Source organism: Fringilla coelebs (genome assembly GCF_963513975.1).
Source record: "Fringilla coelebs genome assembly, chromosome: 12".
In the NCBI taxonomy this organism is placed as follows: Eukaryota; Metazoa; Chordata; class Aves; order Passeriformes; family Fringillidae; genus Fringilla; species Fringilla coelebs.
The window spans coordinates 12,722,273-12,746,706 of NC_140038.1; the positions used below are offsets into that span (position 1 = coordinate 12,722,273).

Genomic DNA, 24,434 nt, shown 5'->3' on the forward strand with positions numbered 1-24,434 from the left:
AGCGTGGTCCTGGAAAGCTGCATGGGATTTAGCTCTGGGATCCTGGCTACAACCACTGCTCCACAGGAGGGCTGGTATTTTTGAAGAGATCCATTTTGTGGTGGTCTCAAAGCTCTGCTAGAGCATGATTGATTCAGTAAGATGTGTCTTGCTTCTGTAAGATGTGCCAGTACAACTGGAATACAGCCTCAAAAGCAGAAGCTGGGCCTCATGTTGGCTCACAAAAATCTCTGATTTTCAACATGCAGGTTTCCATCTAGAGATCATTTCATTGCAGACGGTGCTTCTGAGGAGATCTAACATTTCTGACGCTATTGAGATATGTTCAGTGTTCAGGATAAGTTTTGAGACCCAAAGGGAATTTCATAGCACGAAGATCTGTCTTTGAAAAATTCAGAGGTCAGAGTGGAGCACCCCTCGTTCCCAGCAATGCATTATTGCAATAGGATGGGAATGTTTGCCTTGCAAAGGTTGGCTGTGCTTTTAAAACCCACCAGCGCTCAGACCTCCCCAGCCTGAACAGCTCCATGGCAGCGCTGCCCTGACGTGGTTAATGACAAAGTGGAAAACTGTGTGGCAGGGTCTGGCACAGCCCTCACCAGCCTGGGATGGCCATTTTTAGCCTTGCTCACTGAAATCAAACCTGGCAGTGCACCTGGCAGGGCATTTTTTTTCTGTTTTTGAAGGATGGCTGGACTTTGCTCCAGTGGGTTGGGTGGCTGAAGTGGGGCTGCACCACTGCTGCAGGTCAGGCTGAGCTCCTGCCATCACCTGTCCTTGCTTTTTCAGCTGCTGCTGACACATTTTTGTATCTAATGTTAACATTTCAGTTGATCTCGGGAGAACAGCCCATTACGTATTAGTATCACTGATGCTGCTCTTCTGCTCTGGTTGGCAATGCTGCTTATGTAAAGGATATTTAATGTTGCAAATAATTAAAATTTTATACAAGATTTTGGCTACTTTTCAGGAGTAAAAAGAAATAAAAGAAAATGTATGCAGTGAATTTGAAAAAAATGTTCAAGTCTTCGAGGAAGTGGGGAGACAGCTAATAATATATAATTAACATATCTTCCTTTCTTCCCTTGTTGGTGCAGACATGCCTTTAGATGAAAAGCATGGGAAATTAAAAGTGTGTGGGACTGAATAATGTTGAATTTTATGTAAGTTCAACCTAGTCACCATCTACATGTGTTATGGAGAGAGCAAGCCTGCTCCTGCCCAGGGATCTCATCCTGTACTGCCTTCATACAGGCCTCCTGCACGGTGCCATGCTGTGGCTTTTCCTCCAAAAGGAAGGAAATTACAGCCTATCTTTTCCAATGCTGTTCAAGGAATTCAAAGCCTCCAAAAGGAGTACATATTAAAGGGTAGTTCATCCATTTAGAGTCAAACATTTGATTTAAAGTTCACCTCATGTTTCCATCAGACCTCCCGAGGTGGCACATCACAGCTCAGCAGCCCACAGTCAGGTAAAACACTTTTTAATGTCTGACTCTGGAAGGACACAGTCCATTGAGGAGGCTCCTGAGCTTCCTGACAGGAATCCAGGCAAACATGAAAATTAAAGGTTCACAGACAGCAGCAGCAGATATTGCTATCACTCACCACAGATCCCAGAGAAGGCTGTTTCATTTGGAACCCCAGGTCACTCGCACTGTGAGCAGCTGGCAAGGAGCAGCCCTGCCCACAAACCAGAGACTGTCTGATGCTAAAAATGAGCCCTGGGCCTAATGAGGCAGAGAGGATGCAGAAGTGCCAGGTGTGGCTGCACCAAAGAGGCGCCTCTGTGCCCAGCAGAGGCACTGCCTGTGCATGGATGAGCGGGAATGCCCCCTGTGGGACCCCCAGCTTGCCAGGAACAGAACAGGGCTGGCTTCTGATCATTGTAGCTGATGGGAGGCACTCACAGACTCTTCTGTTGTACTAACACTCATCATTATGCAAATCCAAACAGGTACATGGAGGTGAGTTTTGCTAAGAATTAGAGACCGTTACTCACATTTTACTGTGATGCACATGAGCTGGTTTTGTAGCTGCTGGTTTGTAGTCCCTGGCTTTTCAGAGTCTGCAAGAATTTGCTGTACTGCTTGTCAGAACTATTGATGGCTGCTGGTAGAAAAGCTCTGACTAAAGGTCAGGGGCAGGCGAGTTTCTGGCTCACCCCCAAGCTGACATTTGCAGCCCTGCAGCCCAGAGTAACACAGGCATGAGGAGCCAGAGCCCCTTTGCAGCCCCCAGACCCTCTCATTTCCTTTGGGGAAGCCTGGCCCGGTGCAGGGACAGCAAGCCTGGGGCTGTGTGAGGAGCACAGCCCTGCTGAGCAGCAGGCTGTGTTTGCTGTCTGCTGAGCCCAGCGCTGCTCCCTCCCAGGATGTGCTGCTGTGTGCCGGGTCCCTGGGCTGCAGCCTTGGGGAGCAGCCTCCCCCAGGGCTCCCAGATCTGCCCTGTGCTGATGAGCTGCCCAAACATCCCTCCTTCCACAGAGGGCTCACCCCGAGTCCCAGGGGCTGCCTCCAGGGACAATTCCAGCTCCAGCTGCCTCCAGGGGCAGTTGCATCACTTGCAGCAATCACAGGAGGGTTTTCAGCCCTGAGCACACCCCAAACAGGGCAACAAAAAGCCTCTGCCTGACAACAGGCTTCTCTCAGCTCTCAATAAATCCAAAATTTCATCTCCAAATATTTATACACTCTACTTTTCCAGTCCTGTAAGTACCACTGATCCTGCATCCCCTCTGACTGGGCTAATGGAACAAAGTGAAGCAAGGCAAACATTTTAAAACTCCACCACTTGAGAAAGAGATCTGGAAACTTCCAAGTCTTGATCCCACACATCCAGACCAAAATCCCATTCTGATCAAAGGACAGCATTCCATTGAGTTCAGACTCACAGCCCCAAAGATATTCATTTTCTGAAGTCAATGAAGACAGCGAGACAAGAGATTTTACTTAAACTATATATTTTTACATAAAACAACTTTATGTTACAATAAAATCAGATAAAAATCACGAAGTTATATAATAAGTTCATAAAGAAAAAAATCAAGTTTTCATTTTATAGATATAAAACCCAGCATTTACTGCTACTAGGGGTCTAAATATTAACATTGACTGTCTATGGTCAATTTGAAAAAAGAAAAAAAAAGAGGATAGTACTTTTTTACAGCAGACAAAATGAGGTAAGAGATGTTTTTACAATGATCCAACTGTAGTAAACACTTCAGTTTTCATTGAAACATATACTAAATATAATAAACCCAAATAAAAATATACATTTAGAGCACTGCAGTGTTTTCCCACAGTTGTATATCAACAAATTGTCATTCACTAAACTTTACTTGAAACAGTAAAAACAGGGTGTATGTTTACCTTTAGTACTAAAACCTCATAATAATCTAAATATTTTGGTATAGCAGACCACACTAGTACACTCTCAGACCTTTCAACTACAAGGGATATATTCATGTTAAAAACGATGTGCTTTGTTTGTCATTCATGATGAGATTTATAGAATATTATGTTCATGATCACTATTAGGCAATTAAATGAAAACATCTAAATGCTGCAAAATACTCTTTTACTGAGCATAGCTTCCTCATCACATACCCAGGTTAATCAAAATCCTGCAAACTTAGAAGCTTAGTTCACAAATCTTACTTATCAGTCTTTTTAGCTAGTATATGGCTAAAATAATTATTGCTGACCAGTGTTACAAAAACAAACAAACCCAACCCAAACAAAAATACAATAGCAGACAGATTTTTCTCAAGTGCCTTTCTTGGATGTACCATTATTATTAGGTAACTAAATCAACTAACTTTCAAAGTGTGCATATAAAATTTTTGGAAGTATAGGCACCTTCATCTGAAGATTGTATGTTCAGGCTACTTGCTTTAAAAAAAAAAAAAAAGAAAAAAGGAAAAAAATAAAAGTAGAAGAGCTAACATAAAACACAGTAGAAAATCAAAGGCTGGACATCCAACATCCCCCAGGGATGCAAGCAAAGCCCTCCTGGCCAGGACCAGCTCTGCCCACAGCCTGCAGGAGAGTCCTCCTTTGGGAAGCACCTTCATCACAGTTATCATTCACCTCCTGACTCTATCTCACTCCTCATTTGCTGCAGAGAATGGGACTGAAGATGTGCAAACTTCATGTCAGGTTTACATTCCAGCAGTGAGCCTGAAGCCCCGCTGAGTTCTGGGGCACGGCACAGCACCCCTGGCCAGGCTGGGGTGCCAAATGGGGCTCTGTGCCTGCAGGGCTGTCTGGATTCACCTTGGGGCTGCCTTGCCTGGCACACAGGTGCTTGTTGAGCACCATCCATGGAAAGAAAAAGGACCTTGGGGTAGCTTTCTGTCTGACCACTGCTAAATCGTGCCCACAGCCAGACCCTGCAGGTCCAGCCTGGACTCCTTGCTGCCCCTCAGCTCCCAAAAGCTGGACCTGCCCTTCTGCAAGGTCCCTGCCACTGCTGAGGCCCCATGGGACAAGAACAGCTTTCCCTGTTTTTGGCTGGAAGTGCCTGCCCATAACCAGCTCAGTGCTGTCCTGGCACCCTGACACCCCCCTGTGTGATATGCTGAGGAATTCTGATATTTACAGGCCTGACAAGCCTGGAACTGCCTGGACAAAGGCAGGGGGGCTGGTGGGTCAGTGTGGCCATCCAGAGCTCGAGGGCAGAGCACATCTGTCTCTGAAATCTCTGCTGAAACAATAGCCAAAAATTTGCTGTTGCTGCTGCCTCCCCTTACACCCCTTCCCTTCAGCCCTGGGCACACACTGAGCTGAGCGAGGCATTTCACCCTGGCAGGGGATTTATCTTTGTTCCTCCATAGGCTCCTCACAAACCACTGATGCTCTGAAGAGTTTTGCCAAGATAACTCTTTGGAAGAGCCGAGAAACTCCCACCACTACAAGGTGGTGACAGGAACAGGGAATTTTTCCTTCCGTCACTTACGATGCGGCCAAAGGTGGCAAAAAAATTAAGAAGGAAAAGAAACGAACACTTGGGAAATAAATAAACAGCACAGAGAAGAGAGCAGAAGTCTCTGGACAATTTGTGCCCTGCTGCCAGTGTTCCCTGAGCCCAACAAGCCAGGGAGCAGTCACTGCACAGGGCAGGTGAGCCCCTGCCTGAGCACCACCAGTGCTTTGGCTGGTACCCTTGTAAGACAATGGCAGCGGCAGGGACAGCAGGCAGGACAGCAGAAACCCCTCCTGCTCACCTTAATTCAATGAGCAGCTTTAGAAAATTGTTCTCCCTAAATCACTCACATAAAAGCCAAATCAGGTGTTTGTCCAGAAAAAAAAGATATTCTCTAAATAACATTTGTTTTCTGGCCACAGATGAACCCAGTGTAAAGCTGTTTTTAGAAAGTACATCTTTCGAATGCTCGGATACAGAAAAGGACAGGTGGTGTTGAATTTCTTGAAGAAAATACAGTTTTCTTTCAGTGAGCTCACTAAGTAAAAAGGAGACACCAATTAGGGGTAGACAGAACACTGCAAAGTGCTGCATTTGCTGAAAATGCACTTCTAGGCCAAACAGAACTACTTGTGAAGTTGAGTCAGAATTGGCAAAGAAAGATTCAGCCAAGTAATAAAACCCAAAAAGGTTAACCTTCTTTATTCTGAGCTGTGCAACAAAATTCCACTTTTTCATTTTGAAATCATTTATTCCTAATATGAGACTAAGGTATTTTTCCAAAAAGTGACATAATGTATCTAATGGAATATTCTTTCCCCTTGAAAATAACTCTATCCATTTCTTACGTCCCTCCTGCTTTTATGTAACACAAGGTGCACCTGTTTTTATTTCTCCTTTTGTCACAACCCCTCAAACCCTAGCATTATTCAGCAGCTCTAACACCACCTCAAAGAAGCATCTCACCCAGAGCTCACAAGTCACTCTGTCCTGGTGTCACAGTGTCACAGCCCAGATTTTTCCTGCTGAAGCTCCCAGGCTGAGATGCCAGGCAGGCAGGACGGGAGCACGGCAGGACCCGTGGGGTGCAGCTGGCAGAAACCCACCTGGGAAGTGCCAAGAACACATCCTTTGTTAAGGAAAGACCATGTAAGTGAGGTAGGAGAGATCCTGCCATGAAAACCACTCAGAGGGAGAAACCTGTGTCCAGAAAGGGAACCCCCTGTAAATTGTAAATGTGCTCAGGCTGGGTGGGAGCGGAGCGCCGAGCACGGCATTGCTGACAGGCACAGGGAGACCAGGACCAGCCCAGCACTGTGTACCAGGTAAAACCGAGCTCTGCAGATCCTCTCTTCCACAGGGATGGATATTTCTTGGCCCTGGCAGTGTTTAGGGCCGGCCCTAAGCAGGTGTCAGCCAGCTGAACTCAGGGTGCCTGCAGGGACGGGTGAAATTCCAGCTGTGCACAAAAGGAGGGTCAGTGCACTTTGGTGGGGGAAGGCTGGCTGTCCTGGTGCTCCCATCAGGACAGAGGAGGCATTTCAGCGCTGGCATGAGTCTCAGAGGAGCAGTGTGAGCCTCAGCTTGGCACAGGGGTCAGTGCTGGGCCAAGACAGCACCGAGGAACACGCAGTGCGTGACACCGTCGGTCCCCTGGGAGGGCACAGGGACAGGGACAGGGACAGGCCAGAGAGGGCAGATGCAGCTGGGCCCAGACACTCCTGAGAGCATGCTCTGCCATTCTTTTTTTTTCTCTTGAAGAGGAAAAATCCAAGGAAAGAGATGGAAAGCTTAAAAGAGATGGTGTTTGGGGGAGTTTAAGTGATTATACACAGAAGCCCTCAACTTACTGCTGCTGGGAATGAAAAAGAAAGAAGGCAATTATAGCAAGCCCTTGGAGGCTTGAAGGACAGAATTTCCCACAGCATAAAGCTGTGTACAGGCATCCCTAAGGACTGAACATCAGAGCAACAGCAGATATGTGATACATACACCTGGGGCAAGGCAGAGGAGACAGGGCAGGGATTTCTTTAAGGACACTCCACTGCTCCTCTGGTGGGCACTAAGCACCCAGAAACAACTGCCTGTGACACAGCTATGCACAGGCTTAATGTGCCACCACCAAACTCCATCTGTTTAATTGATGCAATCCCATGGAAACACTTCTCTTGCAATTTAAGAGTGGCTTAATACATTCCTAATGAACTGGATCTGAGCTAGACCTGACTAAAGTGGAAAACAAAGATCTGGATTAAACCAAACAACGTAGTTTTTTCACAGAGCCTTTTGCATCCAGCTGCAGCCCAGCATCATGTTCAAAACAATTTCTGTTGAAACAAACAGAGAAGCCCTAAGATCACTCAGCAGTGAAAGGAAGCTAGGGCAGGGTCCTTGGTGCAAAAGCCATGAACCACTGGGAGGAGCAGGGCTCTGACTGCCAGTATTGCTTGCAGCTCTTAATTGTGTTATCCTGTGGCTCCCAGCTGATGCAGGGACCAAAAAGCAGCATGGGAGGAGAGGAGAAGCAGGATGAGCTGCCTGCTAAATTATGGTGTATATCTGACTTTCTATCAAATAAAAAGACTAAAAATGGAGACTACTTGTGCACAACCACACACTTGCTGACGTCATTTTCAATTTTGAGAAGTCTGATCTAACCCCACATTATGCAACTGTTGAATCTTCCATGCTGGCAAAGTCTAATTTTCACACGCCTACATGCTATGTACCTGATTTTTATTTTTATTTTTAAATATCAATGGCCTAAATCAATTCTTTAAAATAGAGATGCAAATGGTCATAATGGTTATGAAAGGTCCTAGCTTCACATCCATTGTTTCAAAGGAGTAAAAGCAGAAATACTCAAAGTCCATTCTAAAAAAGAGGCAATGAAGATAACGTAACAGTAAGCGATGAAATGAAAATTCAAGGGACAATTGCAGATCCTATCTCCACCTCGGGGATTATATGCTCATCTGCAAAAAAGTATTCAATGCATGTTTCATCTACAACCCACCTTTCTTTTAAAGGTCACTCTTATAATCAAGATGCGCCAAAAAAAGGAAAAAGCCCAGAAATTCCAAGAAAAGCGTGGCCATTTTATATCAGTCCCTGCTGGCAAGCACTAAAACAGTGTTTAGCCAAACTGTCTTCTGAATCAAGCAAATTACAATCTCACATACACAGAAGTACTTTCCTGAATTAATTAATTAAACACTCTCAAAACAGGTTATGGAGAAAGAAGAGAACGAAGCTGAAGGAAGTCCTAGGGGAAAGAGCAAGGTTTGGGCTGGATTCTCCTCTCTCACCCTTTTTTACATCCCTGCCTGTGATGAACTGAAATTCCTTCTCACTGAAGGCCAGGGTATGAGCTTGCATTTCTCAATACGCTCTCAGAGCTGCTGAATAATCAGTTCAAGAATAAAAGAGCATTTCTGCCTCTGGGGTTGAGGGGTTTTTTTTTGTACAACCTAACTTGGTGGCTAATTCCTACCCTACTGCCAGGGAATGCAGAAATCCCAGGAAAGGACTTGAATTTCCCGTGGCCATTGCCCTGCCAGTCTCTTGGGCAGAAATTTGCTCCTGAGCAACACCTTCCAGTACCCTGATGATGCTCTTCAGAGCCATGTCTCCTTCCTCACTGCTGCAGATCAACAGCAATCAAGCTGCACGCAGAGGGGCACGAGTCCTGGGCAAACCAGCAACATAACACTGTTAAAAACAAATATCTGGTGCCCAGACTCAGGTGGGCATTTTTCAGAGATGCACATCATGATGGAAGTACATGGGTTCAAAACTGGAGGCCAGAGAGAGGAGATGCTGCTAAGCAAGAGAAGCTGTTCTCACTGACTTCGAGCTGAAACTCATTTCTGCATTGTTGACTTTGTGCTGTATGGGCCCAGGCAAGCACACAAAACCTCCATCAGAGGTTATCTGAAATCCACTGCATTTTTTTTGGCTGAATTGGGCCTGATTGACATGGTCCCTAAAGATCCTGGTATCTGTGAGAAGTGATTCTCCTGACTGCAGCTCATCACAGGCACATTTTACAAACTGCAGGGGCTCCAGCTAATCTCTCTGCTCCACCACGGAACAAAGTCAATTCTGCTAAGAGTGCTGATAGTCCAGACAAGAAAAAGACTTCTTTTCTGTTTCTATGGTTGCAACAGCCCTTAAGAAAGATATAAATTTCCCTGCAACAACTAACTGCATATTCATTTTAAGGTAGATCTAGTTCCAGATTCCTGAGACAGAACCCTCTACCTGTTCCCAACCCCACAAAGCCAGAGCAGCAATATAGAAAGTTTCTAATCTCAACAGAACTCAGTGAGCAGCATGATTGGTTTGGTAAATAAACAAACAAAAAAAAGAAAACCACCAAAAAAAAAACCCCACAGCAAAATTTCAGCCTCTATGTACAAAACCAATGCAAACAAGTGGAACATTCTAGTTATATTTTGTAAAACACACGTTTGGGATCAACAAAACATCAAACATCCAGACCCTAGATTACAAAAAAGATCTATTGCCATCTAATTGTCAACCCCAAGTTTAGACAGTCCTTGTCGGAAATCATGTAATTCATCTATCTTCCCGTCTAGTACATCTAAAAAATTCTTTAATTCAGTTTTAAGGTTGGTCTGCCTGTGTTTGTTCTCTTCCACTTCTGTCCTTAGCGTTCTGACTTTCTCTTCAAGATCTTTGTTCTTTTTCTCAGCAGCCTTAAAGACAAAAGAGACGATAAGATGAATCATAGAGAAGGGGGATGAGCAGCATTTCAGAAATTAAAGCAACAAATGGCAGCTGGGCTGTGAGAGTTTTCTCCAACTTCTGTAAACTGATTAACCCAAGCACCTCTGAGAGCAACTGACATGAGCCTGTCAGATTAAAAGCCCACACAGGAAGGGACACAGATTAACTGGAAAAGATGCTTTGCATCAGACTTTGTCATTTGGTTGGTATCTTCAAACTCAGCTGGATTTAAACATGAACTGTGCATACATTTGTGTCATTGCTACAGTGGCAGAATTAGACACCGTGCCATCAATTACATACAGAATTATCTACGGTGGTTTAACCTTGGAAATACTGTCTGAGGAAAAAAGTTGCTTTATTCAGCACTTTGGGATTTATTGGTAATTTTTTTCAAAATTCTGCTTTGCCTGATGGCTTATTTATTGATTGGATTTTACCTCATCGATGAGACTGCTCATTTTTGTTCTCTTTTCATGCATTAAATTAGTGCATTTCCACAAGACCCAACTGGAGGAGGCAATGCCCAAAGTCCAGCTGCTGCCTGGGGCAGGGATGTCACAGCTGGAAAGGGATGTCCCAGCAGCCATCTGCCTCTTCCTCCAGGCCTGCCCTGCTGCACTGCAGCAATCACCCCCAGTCCTGGGGAGCTGCTCAGCACACGAGGCAGTGCTGCAGCTCCAGACCAGCAGAAACATGGGACACAGCCTGGAACTGCAGGAGATGGATGCTCCCTGATCCCAGGCCAAGCAATTCCTGCAGTGGAGCTATTTCATCACTCCTGTGCTGGGAATGGCACTGTGTATTTTGCATGCAATTAGCATTTTTTGCTTTCACAAACTGGACTTCTCTTGCCTTGAAACACTGAAGTCTGAATAGAGAAATGCATACAGCTGCAAGGAAAAAAAAAGTCAAGGAAAGGTAGCAGCTATTTTGAAACTAATTTCACTGTTAACTGTACCTGTAATTGTTCAGATACAGATTCACATTCTGACATTAGCTCTGGTATAATTTCACCCTGCTTTCGGAGCTCTTCCAGTTCCTTTGAAAACATAAAAGAAAAAATATTAGTGCAAGCTTCAATTTAAAACATAATGAAAATCAGAAAAGCTGAAATGGCTTTGCATATTTTATTGTATTCTGCACAGTATTTGGATGGAAAATAATCAAAATAACCTGCCTGCATTCCAAAATTGCTAATTTTCTCCAAGAATACATTTTTTCACTACATTTTTTACTTTCTATTTCTAAAACAGGCAATGTAATCCCATCTCTTGCATGAATTCCATGAATTCTATTAATAAAATCTTAACCTAAAGCATGTAACTATGCAAAAGATGTATTAAATACCAGAGAAATCTGAATGGCTGTAATGCTGCAAGCAATTTATAGATGGTAGCAAAGAGCAAATCAGACAGTTTCAATGACATATGGTGGCTTTCCCAGCTGCACACACAGAGACAGCATTACAGAACACAGGTGCAATGGGCTTTCCTCCATGGCACAGCTCTGAGAAACACACCATGGAACTTGGATGGAGAAACACTCCCAAACAAGGGACTGCATGGGGAACACCCAGAAACAGGCAACACCCCGAGACATCAGCTGCTTCTGGTGGCAGGTGAGCCACTCCATCCATCTGCACCCAAGGAGAGAAGCAGACAGCCCCACTCCAACGGGAAAATGCCATTTCTGTGCTCAGGGCACTCACCAGCTCTTTGTCCTGAAGTTCTGTTTCCAGTTCCTGCAGACGTCTACTCAGCTGTGCATTTCTTTCCTTCTCTTTATTTATTTCATTGCACTGTTCCTCTAGTTCTTCAATCTTTAAGAAATGTCAGACATTAGGTGAAATTTTTCAAATTTCTGAAAATCTGGGGCAGAACACAGCTGATGAAATGGACATGGGATCTGCTTCCTAAATCATAGCATTTGATTCACTGCAACCAAATGATCACTTCTTTCCTTCAAAAGAGTCAATTTACACATCCACTAGGAAACCCTGGGTCTGTATTTATTCTCTCTTACAGTCTCTCTTGGAAGCACTCAGAAATGCAAGAAAGACTGAGCTGAGATAAGTGGAACTGGGGATAAAATCTGCACTGCACTCCTCTGAAGGCAACACAAGGCTACATGGAATGGATTTTCCTAACACGTTAGGGGAAGAAACCTCTTGGGGATTGCTTATTATTCTAGCTGGTGTATGAGGGACACAACATCAAAACATTTTGGGGAGAACCAGTTCAGAGCAACAACTGCAGCTTTGTTCTCTCGCCCAGGGACATGCTTTGCTCCCTCCAAACCTCCTGCTGCCAGCTCTGGACTCAGCTCCCAGGAGATGCACTTCCCACAGGCCAATGGACCAGCTCATTAAAGTGTGTACTTTAATTCTCAGCTCCACGTTGCTTTGGGATTACAACTTCCCTCATTTGAAGGTAGAGAGATATGCAAAAAATTCTGACCCAATTAATGAAGGAGAAGGAACTTCCCAGGGCACTGCAGTGGTGCAGTGTGAGCACTGAGCAAGGAACCTACTTGGGGAAAGCCTCAGAAAACCTCCCTGTACAGAGAAAGACAGCACATTGTACAGACAGCAGTGCTGCACAGCCTGGTCACCAGCATGGGGACTTTGAAGAGGCAGTAAGAGCAGTGGTGTTTTAATCATCTCCCCTTTTCCAGTACAGCTACTGGGATGTGGCATGTGTTGATGAGAACAACTTTTGCCTGCAACAGTACAGACAGGGAAATAACTACCCTGCAAATGATGATATTCTCCCATAACACACTGTTCCAGCCTCTCACTCCTCCCCTATCCACAAGAGACTGGATATAGGAACCCAAATAATGTAACAAATGATATTAATTTGTTAATGTAACATCAGTTAGTACAGTTCTGGTTTGATCTCTGCATTACCACTGTGCACCATAAAGCATGAGTGAATAAACAGTGAATATTGGCCTCAGAAAAAAAGGGTGTTGTTCCACAAGGATTTTCAGTGCCAACAAACAACCCAAACCCCCTCCAACGCTGAAATACTACTTTCAGCCCACTGACACACAAAAAGACATTAAATTCCTTCCCTCTTCAAAAGCAAACACTAAACAAAAAAATATCCTCACCAGACGGATACAATCGGATCTCTACTTCAAATGCCCCAGTGACCCATCTAAGCAGCAGGAAAAGGATCCAGCTTTCCCAAAATCATTTAGGATTAATAGGGTGAAAATATCTCTGCAAAAGCAGCGCTCATGGAAACCAGGATCCCCCCTGCCCAGGATCCCCTGTGCCCAGAGGGGCTGCTGCAGACAGCACAGTATTATCTGGGAGATGGCACTAATGACTACTCTAAACCTTCAGATTTCTGAGTTGTTCTCTGCTGTAGCCATTGCTTACCCTCCATCTTACACAACAGAGGGATGTGCTCAGTAATGAAGGGGAAAAGGCTTTTGCTGATGCCTGTTGGCAAATTTCTGGATGAGATGTGCCAGGTGTTAGCACTGGAGGTCCCAGCTCACAGTGCTGAGGAAATAACTCACATCCTCATTGCCCTGCACACTGCTGGGATTTGATTCTAATCCTGAGTGGTTCCCAGGCTGGGCTCTTGAGGCCACAACCTCTCCTTCTGCTCATCCATATCTGGCAGTATTTGAGTGAGCTCTGACAGGGACATGCAATAGCAGCCCCACTTTTAGAACCTTTCCAGCTCCTCACCCCGGCCAGCAAGCCCTGCTGACACCGATTCTCCCAAATCCTGACTCAGGGAGCTTCAGGTGATGCAGCAGCTCCTCTGCTCCCTCCCTGCCCGCTGTGTGAGAGGGCAGCAGCTGCCTGAGCCCCCATCCAGCTCCCTCCACAGAGCAGCTCCATCTGCCAACACACAGCCAGAGAGCCGCAGAGACCCCGAGAGGGAGCCCAGCTGGGAGCAGCAGGCTGGAGGGGCAGCTCTCCTGCGGGTGTGCTCTCTACCTTGCCCCTCAGCTGGTCGTTCTCCTCCTTGCAGGCTGAGAACTGCTTCTTCCAGTGCTCGATGCTGGCCGCTGACTCCTGCAGCGCCGTGGACAGCCGCGCGTTGCTCTCCCGCAGCGACTGCAGCTCCGTCTCCCACTTCTTCACGTTGGATGAGCTGAGAAAAACAGGGCACACCATGAGCTGGTTTCACCTTGTGTTTCCTGGGAGTTCTTGTTTTTACCTGCCTGCAAACTCCCCCACTGCGGTGTGTTCACCATTAATTTGTTGCAATAAGAGGAAGAGCACTCAGATGTGTGTAATTGCCTTTAGCCATTACATTCCTGGGGAGAACAAAGCCTTAATTAGACTGCCTCTGTCAAAACAAAGGGATGCACCAAGCCCAGCAGCAGTGGCCTGTGTCTGGAACAAAAGCCCTGCTGTCAGAGCAGGCTGTAGGGTCCAGCTGCCCACTCGCATGCTGGGGTCCCACCCTGGCAGGTCCCTGACACCCCCTGAGCTGTGTGGCTGCAGCACCTGCAGCACGGCCACTCTGCACATCTGCAGATGGCACAGCAGCTCCAAACGGAGGATTTCAGGGGGTTGACATGATCTATATTTGAATTTGTTTTAATGCTGAGTCTTAACTATAAAAGTGTTACATAATGCTGCAGAATTAAACTACTCATTCCCCAAAGCTTTGAGCTGCAGCACAGAGCACAAGATTAGAGGGTGAACAGGAGGAAGGCTTTGAAACTCCCTGTGTGCTACTTGCTGCCTGCCTGTGGAGGTGTCTTCAGCAAGAGGAATGAGCTCACATTACTGTTTGAAGCAGGTTAAGCTACTGAAATGTCAATAAAGAGAGAAGTAGTGCTTCAAACATAATATATGCAACCTTGGAATTGCTCACTGGATAATGCTGCTTACGGTGATGCTTTGTTTTTTAAATACTCTTTTAAGAGTAGCTCGATCTTGTTAGATTTTCCTTCCATTCACAGATACACATTCACATGCAAGAGGCAGACAAGGCAAGATCCCAATAGAGAATTACTCTATTTTAATGTTGTAACTTTGCATATTGCAAGGCCTGTATTTTCACTACAGCTGCAAATTACTCTTCTCAGCATTTCCAAATTATTTATCAAAGCAAATAGCAAGAAATGTGATTTCAAGGGGCTCTGTCCACAATTTAGAAATATCCCCTAAGATTTCCAAGCACTCTGATGAAATTATACTTCTCACTTCAACTTTTTATGGTTGAGTTCATTCCCTTTCATAATTTTAAATATCCATATCTATTTTCATCAAAGTGAGTGTAGCAAACTCAAAGAAAGATTGGCTTCACATGTTATCAGCAGCAATTGCTCCCCTATGGCTTTAATGTTATTTCTGTAGTTCTAAAACTTCCTGAAAGAAGATAGTTATAGTAGTTGGCATCAGCAGAATAAAAGAGGGCTGATTTCTTCACAAACTACATCAGGAATAAATGAAATGGGAAATATTTCTCAACTGGATACCAGGAGATACTTGCTAAAATCTGCTCATCCATCCATTCTGCAGCACCATTTAAAATTAATTACAATCTGAATAATTTCTGTTAATATCATTATCCCTCAGATAATTCCAGCACGCTTTTCCAACGCAATTTAGGTCCTACAGGAACTTCACCTTTGGGCTAGAGCAAATTTTAATTTATCATTCTCAGATTTGAGATGAGCCTCAGCAGGGCCACCGTGCGACGCCTTCTCGTCGTCTGTGCCGTTCACACTTGACGCTCGGGTGGAAGAGGGTGTTTCCCGTCCAGACTCCTGCAGCACAACACACAAACCAACACTGGGTGTCTCCTGCATCTCCTGCAAGACCACAACACCAATTTCTTTGTAATCTTGATCCCACACCACTTGGCTGAGACCTCGGCTCTCCTGGCAGAGCAGTGGTAACACACACATACCCTTTTCATCTTGGCTGCAAAGCTGGTCTGTTTAAAAAGAATGAAAAAATTACAGTGATACACAAATGGAAGTTTAAAGCGTCCAAAACTTTAAAAAAGCTATAAGGCTGGTGTTTTTCAAGAGTGGTTTGGTTATTTTAAGATAATGAAACAATACAACACACAAAGTAGAAACAAACAAACAGAAACAGTACTGCTCCTACAAAGACACCATTCACACACTGCTCGGTGCTGACCCCCAGCAGAGAACAAACAAATGAACTGCAAGGAACATGCCCAAAGTCTTTACAAAATGTGTCCCAAGTCAGCCACTCAGATCTATACCTGTGAGCCCCACAAACGGGGGTGGCTGCAGGATTAAAACCATTCAGCAGCTTCTCTTGATCATCATCTGAATTCCTCTCTGACCAAAATCAGTCTAACCTTCCTCCAGACATCAGCCCAGGGCAGGAACACCTGCTGAGCAGGGCTCACCCCCACCCAAAGCAATGCAGATGGAAACACAGCCAGCCCTGCAGAGCCTGGGACAGCATTCCATTTCTCCAGCCTGCAGGAAACCCAGACCTGGTGGGCACTGCGGCACCAGGAGCGCTGCCCAGCAGAGGGTTCTGTGCAGATATACAAAAACACAGGCTGCTTCCAACAGCCCTAAACCCCTGCTCCCACACCACAGCTGCCCAGGGAACACTGGACACAGAGCCAGGCAAACCCAACGCCACAGAAGTGGGTTGGACAGAAGGCAAAGGAGGATATTGATGAATCTCATTTACTGTCTGCTGGAGCACTGCACTGTCTGACTTCCCAGTGACTCAAACTGTGTTCAACAGTACAAATCAAAGGATGTATAGCTTTCCCTGTTATTAAAAAAGTGGCAACAGCTCAAGGACTGCTGAAAAAATTAGATTTAAATGAAAATAAAGAGCATGGACAGAGGAAAAATATTCCTCTGACAATGCTAATGTCCAGCAGCTGACAATTACCTTCAGCAATCTCCATTTTATATACTTTAAGCTGGCTGCCAGAAGCTGGCACAGTCCATTTGAAAATTTAACTTTAAATTATTTATCCAGTATGTGTACAGGTATTAAAGCTAAATTACAAACCTGTGAATGATTGCTTGAGGTTTCAATTTTCTCTTGAGATCTGTCTCTTGCAAGTTTGGCAGCTTCTTTTACTTCTTGGAACTTCTCTGCAAACTACAAAAAGCATGAAATATATTTATTAACATGATTTATCATCTATTAAACCATTAAGATTGCTATCTTCATATGGTATAGATGTCCAAAAGTGAACAACTAATTTTATTAATTTAGAATTTTTGGCAAGAAAAAACATTTTAATTCTTTGGAAGGATGGTTCTTCCAAAAGAAGCGTGGGTGTCTGTAAAAGAGGAACATCTCTATAACTCTGGCCAACCACAGTAAAAGCCCATGGAGGAAAAGGAACTGTTGGTGTCTCCAGGTTTGATTTGGTTCTGTTTATCTCCTCTCCCTTGCCTGTTTCCCTTGGTGTTGACAGTGTTATCAAAGACAAAAGTATTAGAGACATATGTATGGATAAAAAAAAGTATCAATGTCTTCTATTCCTAAGAGCAAGTGAATTCAATTAAAGAATGCAAGTAAATTCATCTGCAGGAGGTAAGCAAGGGATTATCAAGACACAGGAAACAGGAGAAGTTAGATCTCAATGTATGATGGAGTCATACAAAAAGCTTTTCTGCTCTAATTTTCTTATTACCTTCAAAAATAAAGGTAGAAGACTTCAGATAAAGGCTTGAATACTTCCTGTAAGAGGGATATATCAAACTGGGAGAGGTGAGGGAAAGGAAAGATAAAGATGGAAGGTAACAATCCCAACATCTGTGAGTTGCTGTAGGACATCTGCTCCAAAGCCAGGCTGGCACTTTTGAAATACAAGTATTGTCACAGCCATTCAGGGCTGCAGGGCTCCAAACACTTTAAATAGTGTTTAAAATTTTAAGAGGATTTCAAAGATGGAAAAGAAGGTACAATACATGATTTGTTTTCAAAATTATGATGTATCCACTATAAGAATTGGTAACTTAATCTTTCAGCTAAAACTGCTTGGTCTCTCTTGCCTGTGTCTTGAGAAACTTGAAATGCTAGAAAGGCAAGACATTTTAGAAGTAAAAATATAAACAGGTGTATTTATTGCTCAGTTTGTGACAAAAGGATTGCCATTATACCCTTGCATAATTCTGAATACTTATGAAAAAACCATCAATTTACAGTTGAAGAATAGAAAGAAACATTATTCACTTAGCAATCTTGCCTTCCAACTTTAGATTTCCAGCAGGTATTTAGCCCGCTCTCTCAGTAAAATTTGGACTGCAGAGACCAATTAAACAAATGTTCTCCATTTGGTCTAAAAGAAATCTGGATTTACACATGTGACACACACAAATGGCAATTTCCAACACACACACCATGGTTAAACCCAGGGAGGAGCACATTCTGGATGTGAGTGATGCTGTGGGTGTGCCCTGTGGTTGGCAGGGCTGTGGATGAGGATGGAGCTCTGGATCAGCTGTCCTGCCCCTGAGCTGGCACTGCACGTGCAAGGAGGGTGCCCAGGGATGGCAGCACTTCCAGCTGATGGCACTGCACTCACTACAGGCACAAATGACTCGATTGCCTCCCCAGCACTCCACAGATCGTTAAGAACAACCCCATTACATTCCTGCCTTTAGTGATTTAACTCTAACTTTACACAAAGCATCTCTACCGCTGTGTCAGAGCAGCTATAACCAGCTGATTATTTCTAAAATATTATATCAACAGTAAGTTCTACATTTGTGTTTCTTGTGCATAGTGTTTTGAGTCTGTCTTTTGTAATAAATCTTTCTCTTTTATGATAAATCTCTTCATCTTATGTATGAAATATTTATGAGGGTTCTTCATGGATGATACGAAATATGAACAGACAAAAAGAATTGGAAGTGATCTATCAAATTTTATTTTGCAGCTATCTTTGTAAAGCACACAGGAGACTGCTGTGAAAAATTATGTGAGCAGGGAAGTAAAGGACATTTTTCCAGATTTCCATAATAAAAAATTGCATATGATTGAGCAACGCTAATCTTCAACACTAACCCAATAATGACCTCATTGCATAAACGATATCAGTCACGTCTCGAGGTCACCAACACTTGTATTAAACACATTTGCATTTAGAAAGTGACTGCTGCTCTGAGAGGGGCAGTGCCAGCCCCAGCTCTGCAGCACTGCCACACTCCTGGCACAGGAGCAGAGCAGGAGGTTCTGCAGCCACCCAGAGCTCGAGGCTGTCTGACAGTGAGGCACAGCCACAGGGCCAGATCACCAGGAGAAGGCAGATTTCTCTCTAGTAACCAAACACAAATAGTTGACAACTGGTATCACAAAATCATGCTCCACCTCCAAGGTCTAAGTTGACTTTGAGCCATCAAACCATTACAAAAAAAGGGAGCACTTAATGAATGTCAAATTCCTAATAAAAGTGTGTTCAGTAAATGAAAACTTGGTAAGTGTGGTCTCAAGGGGCAATGAAAACCTAAATACCCAAAACCAACTACGAGAATTCATCATGTTTCTTCTCCTTAGGTCCATGCTTGCCCTCTGGCAAAGTTCCCAAAATCAGCAAAAAAAAACCCCACAAAAACTGGAGTAGGAGAGTTGCCAGCTGAATCCCACCCCAATAATCCATCATGGATGGGAGGACATGCCTTCCCCTGCCCCAGGAATCTGTGTGACTGAGCTGCAACACAGAGAAGATTTGCTGCTACCAACACTTATGCAGCCTTTTGGAGGGGCAGCTGCAGCCACGAGCACTGCTTGATCAGGAGTCCTGGCCAGTGAAATTCAGGGGGGGGCTCGAGGATGCTACTGTGCTTTGCACAAATTATTTAAAGGCTGTTCAAATCCACAGGCAGTTTGTCACCAGGAGAAATATATATATATATTCAAATAGACCTCCTTAGCATTTTATACATTAAAAAGCATGATTTTGTGCGCATAAATTTCAAGCTCCTGGTCTGGCATTATGTTTTATGTCTCCTACTGACAAATTGTGCCAGTATTGGATGAAACAGCTGCTCCCACCCAAAGCAGGCTCATAAATATTTCATCTCCCCCTGGGTTTGCAGAAGGCTGGGTGATGTGACAGCCCCGGGGGAGCGGCGCTGTGCTGTGACCCACGGCACACCCGAGCTTTTCCCGTGCCCCTCCTGGGATGAGACATCAGCACAGAGCAGAGGGGCTCCCAACGAGCTGATCCACCCCAGAAAGCGCCCAGAGATTCCATCTGTCCCAGCCAGGGCATGCCCAGCTCCGATGCCAGCCGCACCAGTGGCTGTGCTGAGTGCTGGGCAGCCTCTGCCCCGAGCTCGCTGCCCTGCAGTGCAGTGGCTGGCACACAGAACGTGCAGGAGCGCAGAGAAATAAAGGCCAGGGCTTCCCAGGGGCCAGAGGCAGCTGCTTTATGATGTGCAAAGTCTGGCTTTACTGGGTTCCTCACCCGTATAAATCTCTGTCCCTACGCCCTTGACTACCTGCAGCTCCGCACAGAGCAGAGATCTTCCTTAACCCCTTGGTGGGCAACACTCAGCACCACCTGCAGCACCAGCCCTGCCTGCTCACCCCCCCACGCTGCCTCTCGGTGATTCCTGGCTCAGCCTGAACATTCCTGCCCCATTTGAACAACGCCTCGAGAGCCCTCGAGCACAGGTGGGCAAAGGGGGGCAGCCACTCCTGCAGGAGGGGAACAGGACCCTGAGCAGGACAGCAGCCTCAAGGCCTGGGGTTCTCCCAATCAATGGGAATGGTAATTAGGTTACTGGGTCACAGAATGCAGTTTTCATTAATGGCTCATGTTTAATTTGAACTGCTTTTCCCTACAGGTATGGATTAATGCTTTAAGTATCTCAAGAGAAGCAAAGCATTAGAATGAGGCAATATCTTTTATTAGGCCAAGCAATATACTTAAAAATGCAGGCATTTTTAGGCATGCTAACTTCCTCTCCTGCCTCATTATTTTCTGTTGCTTTCAACTGACATTTTTCAGCTTTATTTATTTATATTTATTTTAAGCCAGGGCTATTGATCTCTGGTTTAGGGAGGTCTTAGTGTGCCCTTCCAATTCCTGACTAAGCACTTCAATTATTTCCTGTAAAATAGGCAAGCTTTAATTTATATCTTTTATAAGAGTATAATGATATTAATATAAAATGAAACTTGATTTTACTATTCCCAGTACACTTATATAGCTGTAATCTCACTCTCAACTCTGATCTTTCTTACTAATGGCTCAATAATTAAACTCAGAAGCACAGACAATAAAGAAGTATCTTTGTCCCATTGCTTTGCATGGTGCTAATGAAACAGGTTTTCTTATATTTTTCAGCTAGATAACTGTCAGAGTTTTGGGGTTTTTTCTTTTTTAAAAAGTCATCTCGAGCTACTTTTAGAAGTGCCCCCCTTAAGCTCCCTCTCAATAATCTGACCAGGATAAGTCTTTCTGGATTAATGCCATGGCACTTTTATGGGCATCCCAAGTCCAAAAATAATTAAAGATATGAGAAGTAAAATAACTTTTACCTTTAAGAAACACCTACAAAAATGCAATTCTCTAGAAAATGCAAAAACTTCTTAAGGCAGCCTTACTAAAATAAAATCCTGTAACACCTTGCTTGATAGGGGAATCCTTCTAGAGCAGGGCTCTGCCTTTGCTGCTCTAGACACCACAAGAAACACCTTCTTCTCCTGATCTTTTCTTATTAAAGCACAGGAGAGAACAGCAACCTGAGAGGCTGTGGCATGCCCAAGGACACTCAGCCTGCTGGGGTCACTTGTGAAGCCCAGTGCCAAGCAGCCAATGCCTCAGGAGTCAAGTATGTGTGAGATAAGTAGGGCTTTTTACCACATGAACAAACAATCATCTCAGCTGCTTGATAAGCACTTGTCAAGACCAGGACTCCAATGACAGAGGAGTATTTTCAGGTGCTGCTTATTCAGAACAAGAGGCTGCTCTAGCCTTTACAAACCAGCTGATGTACCCAGTCCCTGGTCCAGGGAAGTGTTCCCTTAACACCAAACTCAGGATGAGGTGCTAATGCAGAGGTTCTGTCAGCAAGCCTGACTCAGCTCTCCCTGGCTGCTCATCCCTGCAGCAGCAGCACTCTGCCACCCACAGGCAGGGGTAATTCCAGGGATGGAAATTCTGGCAATTCCAGGGATGGTCATTCTGGAAATTCCAGGGATGGTCATTCTGGAAATTCCAGGGATGGTCATTCTGGTAATTCCAGAGATGGTCATTCTGGTAATTCCAGAGATGGTAATTCTGGCAATTCCAGGGAGGGTAATTCTGGCAATTCCAGGGAGGGTAATTCTGGCAATTTCAGATATAGTAATTCTGGCAATTCCAGGGAGGGTAATTCTGGTAATTTCAGGAATGGTAATTCTGGCAATTTCAGGGATGGTAATTCTGGCAGTTCCAGGGATGGTCATTCTGGCAATTCCAGGGATGGTCATTCTGGCAATTCCAGATATGGTAATTCTGGCAATTCCAGAGATGGTCATTCTGGTAATTCCAGAGATGGTCATTCTGGCAATTCCAGGGATGAGTGACCTGCAGTGCTGGGGAGGGCCTGCAGTAGCAGCCAGGCTGGAGATGTGCCAGGCTGCCTTACCAGGAAGCCTTTGCAGCCCTGCAGTGAGCCCTGTTACCTTGGTCAGCTGCTGCTCAGAGGGGAAGCCCAGCCCGAACACGGTGTTGGCTCTGCTGTCTGCCCACTGCCCAAACTTCTGGGACGTTTTGGTGAAGGTCATGTTGGGGGTGATGGTGCTGTTTATGATCACCTGGTCACAGACAGAGCAAAAAACAACAACAAAAAAAGAATTAAAACGTGCAAGTCACATCGGAAATGCATATCCTAGCAACGGTATCATCCAAAGCAATTAGCAATCTAAATTGGGAAATTGCTGTGTTCAGAAGATTTTTTTTTTTTTTCCAAAATAAAACAGTTGTTTTCTTGTCTTAATTCTTGCAGGAGTTCTGATGCTTTGTCTTGTTTTTCAAAGAACCATCACAGCCCCGCAGCGGCTGCAGGAACGTCACTGAACTCAAAGCAGGGTCAGGAGGCACAAAACCACCCTGGCAGAAATGCAGATGCAAAATCCTTTTTTTCAGCATTAGGAAGCCATACAGCCACTGCCCCAAGAGCTTCCTGCTTGAGGCCTCCAAGCAGGGCACCCCCAGCAACCCCTGAACTCAGACCTGAAGGGCAGAGAGATACCCCTGCACTTTTCCATCTGTCCTCAGGCCTCCACAAGCAGGATGCCAGAGACATAGCAGAAGTTTCAAACAAAGCCAGACAATAAAAAGCAAGACAAGGAGAAGCTGATAGCTTAACAGGGAGTTTAACTTGGCAGGGTGGTGAAGCACATCACCAGCAATGCATATGCAGTATCAAATCTGGGCCTTGGAACTAATATTTTGCCTCTTCACACATTTTAACTAATATCTGCTTCATCACCCTGAAAGCAACAGTGGTTCTTGCAATTAAAGAAATAGCCAGCAAGAGGAAGGCTGGTGGATGAAGTCTCTGAGGAACTTAGTGGAACAAATATAAAATGTAATCTTGCTAAGAGGAATGAGGTATATGTCAGTTCGTTATCAAAAATCTTAATTTTATTTTCAAGATACATCATTATATTAGTCTGGCGACTTCTTCCCCTGGAAATTAATTCATGTACAGTGTTCTTTCTGCTAGCAGAACAAGAGCTTTCTTTAGTAATGCCTACCATCATTTCCAAAATGCAAATTATGCAGTAATTAAGCCCAATCTGTGGGACAGTTTAATTAACATGATCAGGAAGTATCCTGGCAACATCATTTACTGTGTATTCCAAGCAGTTTTTTCCTAAGCTATCATTTACATTTAGCAAAAAGTGTGAATTTTTTGAAAATAAATTTACCAGAGGAAGATCCTTACTTGCTTCCATCCTCTCCCTGACTTCAGACCACTGTGTTGACACTTTCATTTGCTCTCTTAAAAATTACTCAACCAGCACAGGTCAGAAGTCGTGGCAGCTCCATCCCTGGAGTGCTCAGGCCAGGCTGGATGGGGCTCTGAGCAAACTGGAGGAAAAGGAGGAAAAGCTACCACCAACCCCAAAATTCAGAGTGCTTTCCAGAAACTTTAAAGAAAATGCTATATGTGTATTTCTGTTTTAAAAAAAAATCTTACATCAGACAGAGGAATCACTTGCAAATGTCTAGCTTCTCAAGTTACAGAATTTATTTTAAAAACTAAAAACTTCCCAGAAATCTCAAGTCATAGAAAGTATTATTTCAATCCTGCTTTGCCTATCAAGTTAGACATCTGGGGAAAAAAAATAAATTAAGTGACCAGTTTGACTGAAAGGCAAAAGTTTTACTCACTGACAGCTGACCCTGAGTAGAATAAAATTCCTCCATGCCTCCTACAATAATCACTGAGAAAATACAAACATTAAAAAAACACACTAAAGTTATCTTTTACAACACAGTTCAGTATGATGAGACGTGATAAAAGCAATAATGAAGGCAGCAAACTTTAAACCAAGGAACACCTCACTGACCCATGAAATGCACTACATTAGCTGAGCACCTCAGAAGTTAATTTTTTCTATGGCCAGTGGAGAATCCAAGGAAAGGTTGTGGTGAGCAAGAACTGCCAGTTCATCTGCTCAGTTTATAATCAGCTGCTGTTAGTGAAACTGCCTGGAAGCTGTCTCTACCTTTCCCCTTAAATCCTCCTCTGCCAGTCAGGCACTCCAGAAATGCTGCATTCCTACAGAGAAGAGAAAACCTAAGTAGAAGCTT

General features: G+C 44.4%; 1 protein-coding gene across 4 annotated transcripts in view; it reads right to left on the minus strand.

The window, feature by feature from the left end:
- Window positions 1–3,097: 3,097 nt before the first annotated feature.
- The window catches only part of HOMER2 (homer scaffold protein 2), a 56,255-nt gene continuing 34,918 nt past the window's right edge, over window positions 3,098–24,434 (minus strand). The window contains exons 3-10 of one of the 4 annotated variants that reach the window (XM_084213830.1): window positions 22,295–22,426; window positions 16,676–16,768; window positions 15,573–15,599; window positions 15,290–15,474; window positions 13,643–13,799; window positions 11,390–11,500; window positions 10,640–10,720; window positions 3,098–9,647 (exon numbers count right to left, since the gene is read on the minus strand). In XM_084213830.1, the coding sequence (XP_084069956.1) occupies window positions 9,459–9,647; window positions 10,640–10,720; window positions 11,390–11,500; window positions 13,643–13,799; window positions 15,290–15,474; window positions 15,573–15,599; window positions 16,676–16,768; window positions 22,295–22,426 (975 nt within the window). In that variant the 3' untranslated portion in view covers window positions 3,098–9,458. The remainder of the gene's footprint in view (window positions 9,648–10,639; window positions 10,721–11,389; window positions 11,501–13,642; window positions 13,800–15,289; window positions 15,475–15,572; window positions 15,600–16,675; window positions 16,769–22,294; window positions 22,427–24,434) is intronic. The other 3 variants (XM_084213832.1, XM_084213831.1, XM_084213833.1) reach the window with 3 other exon arrangements.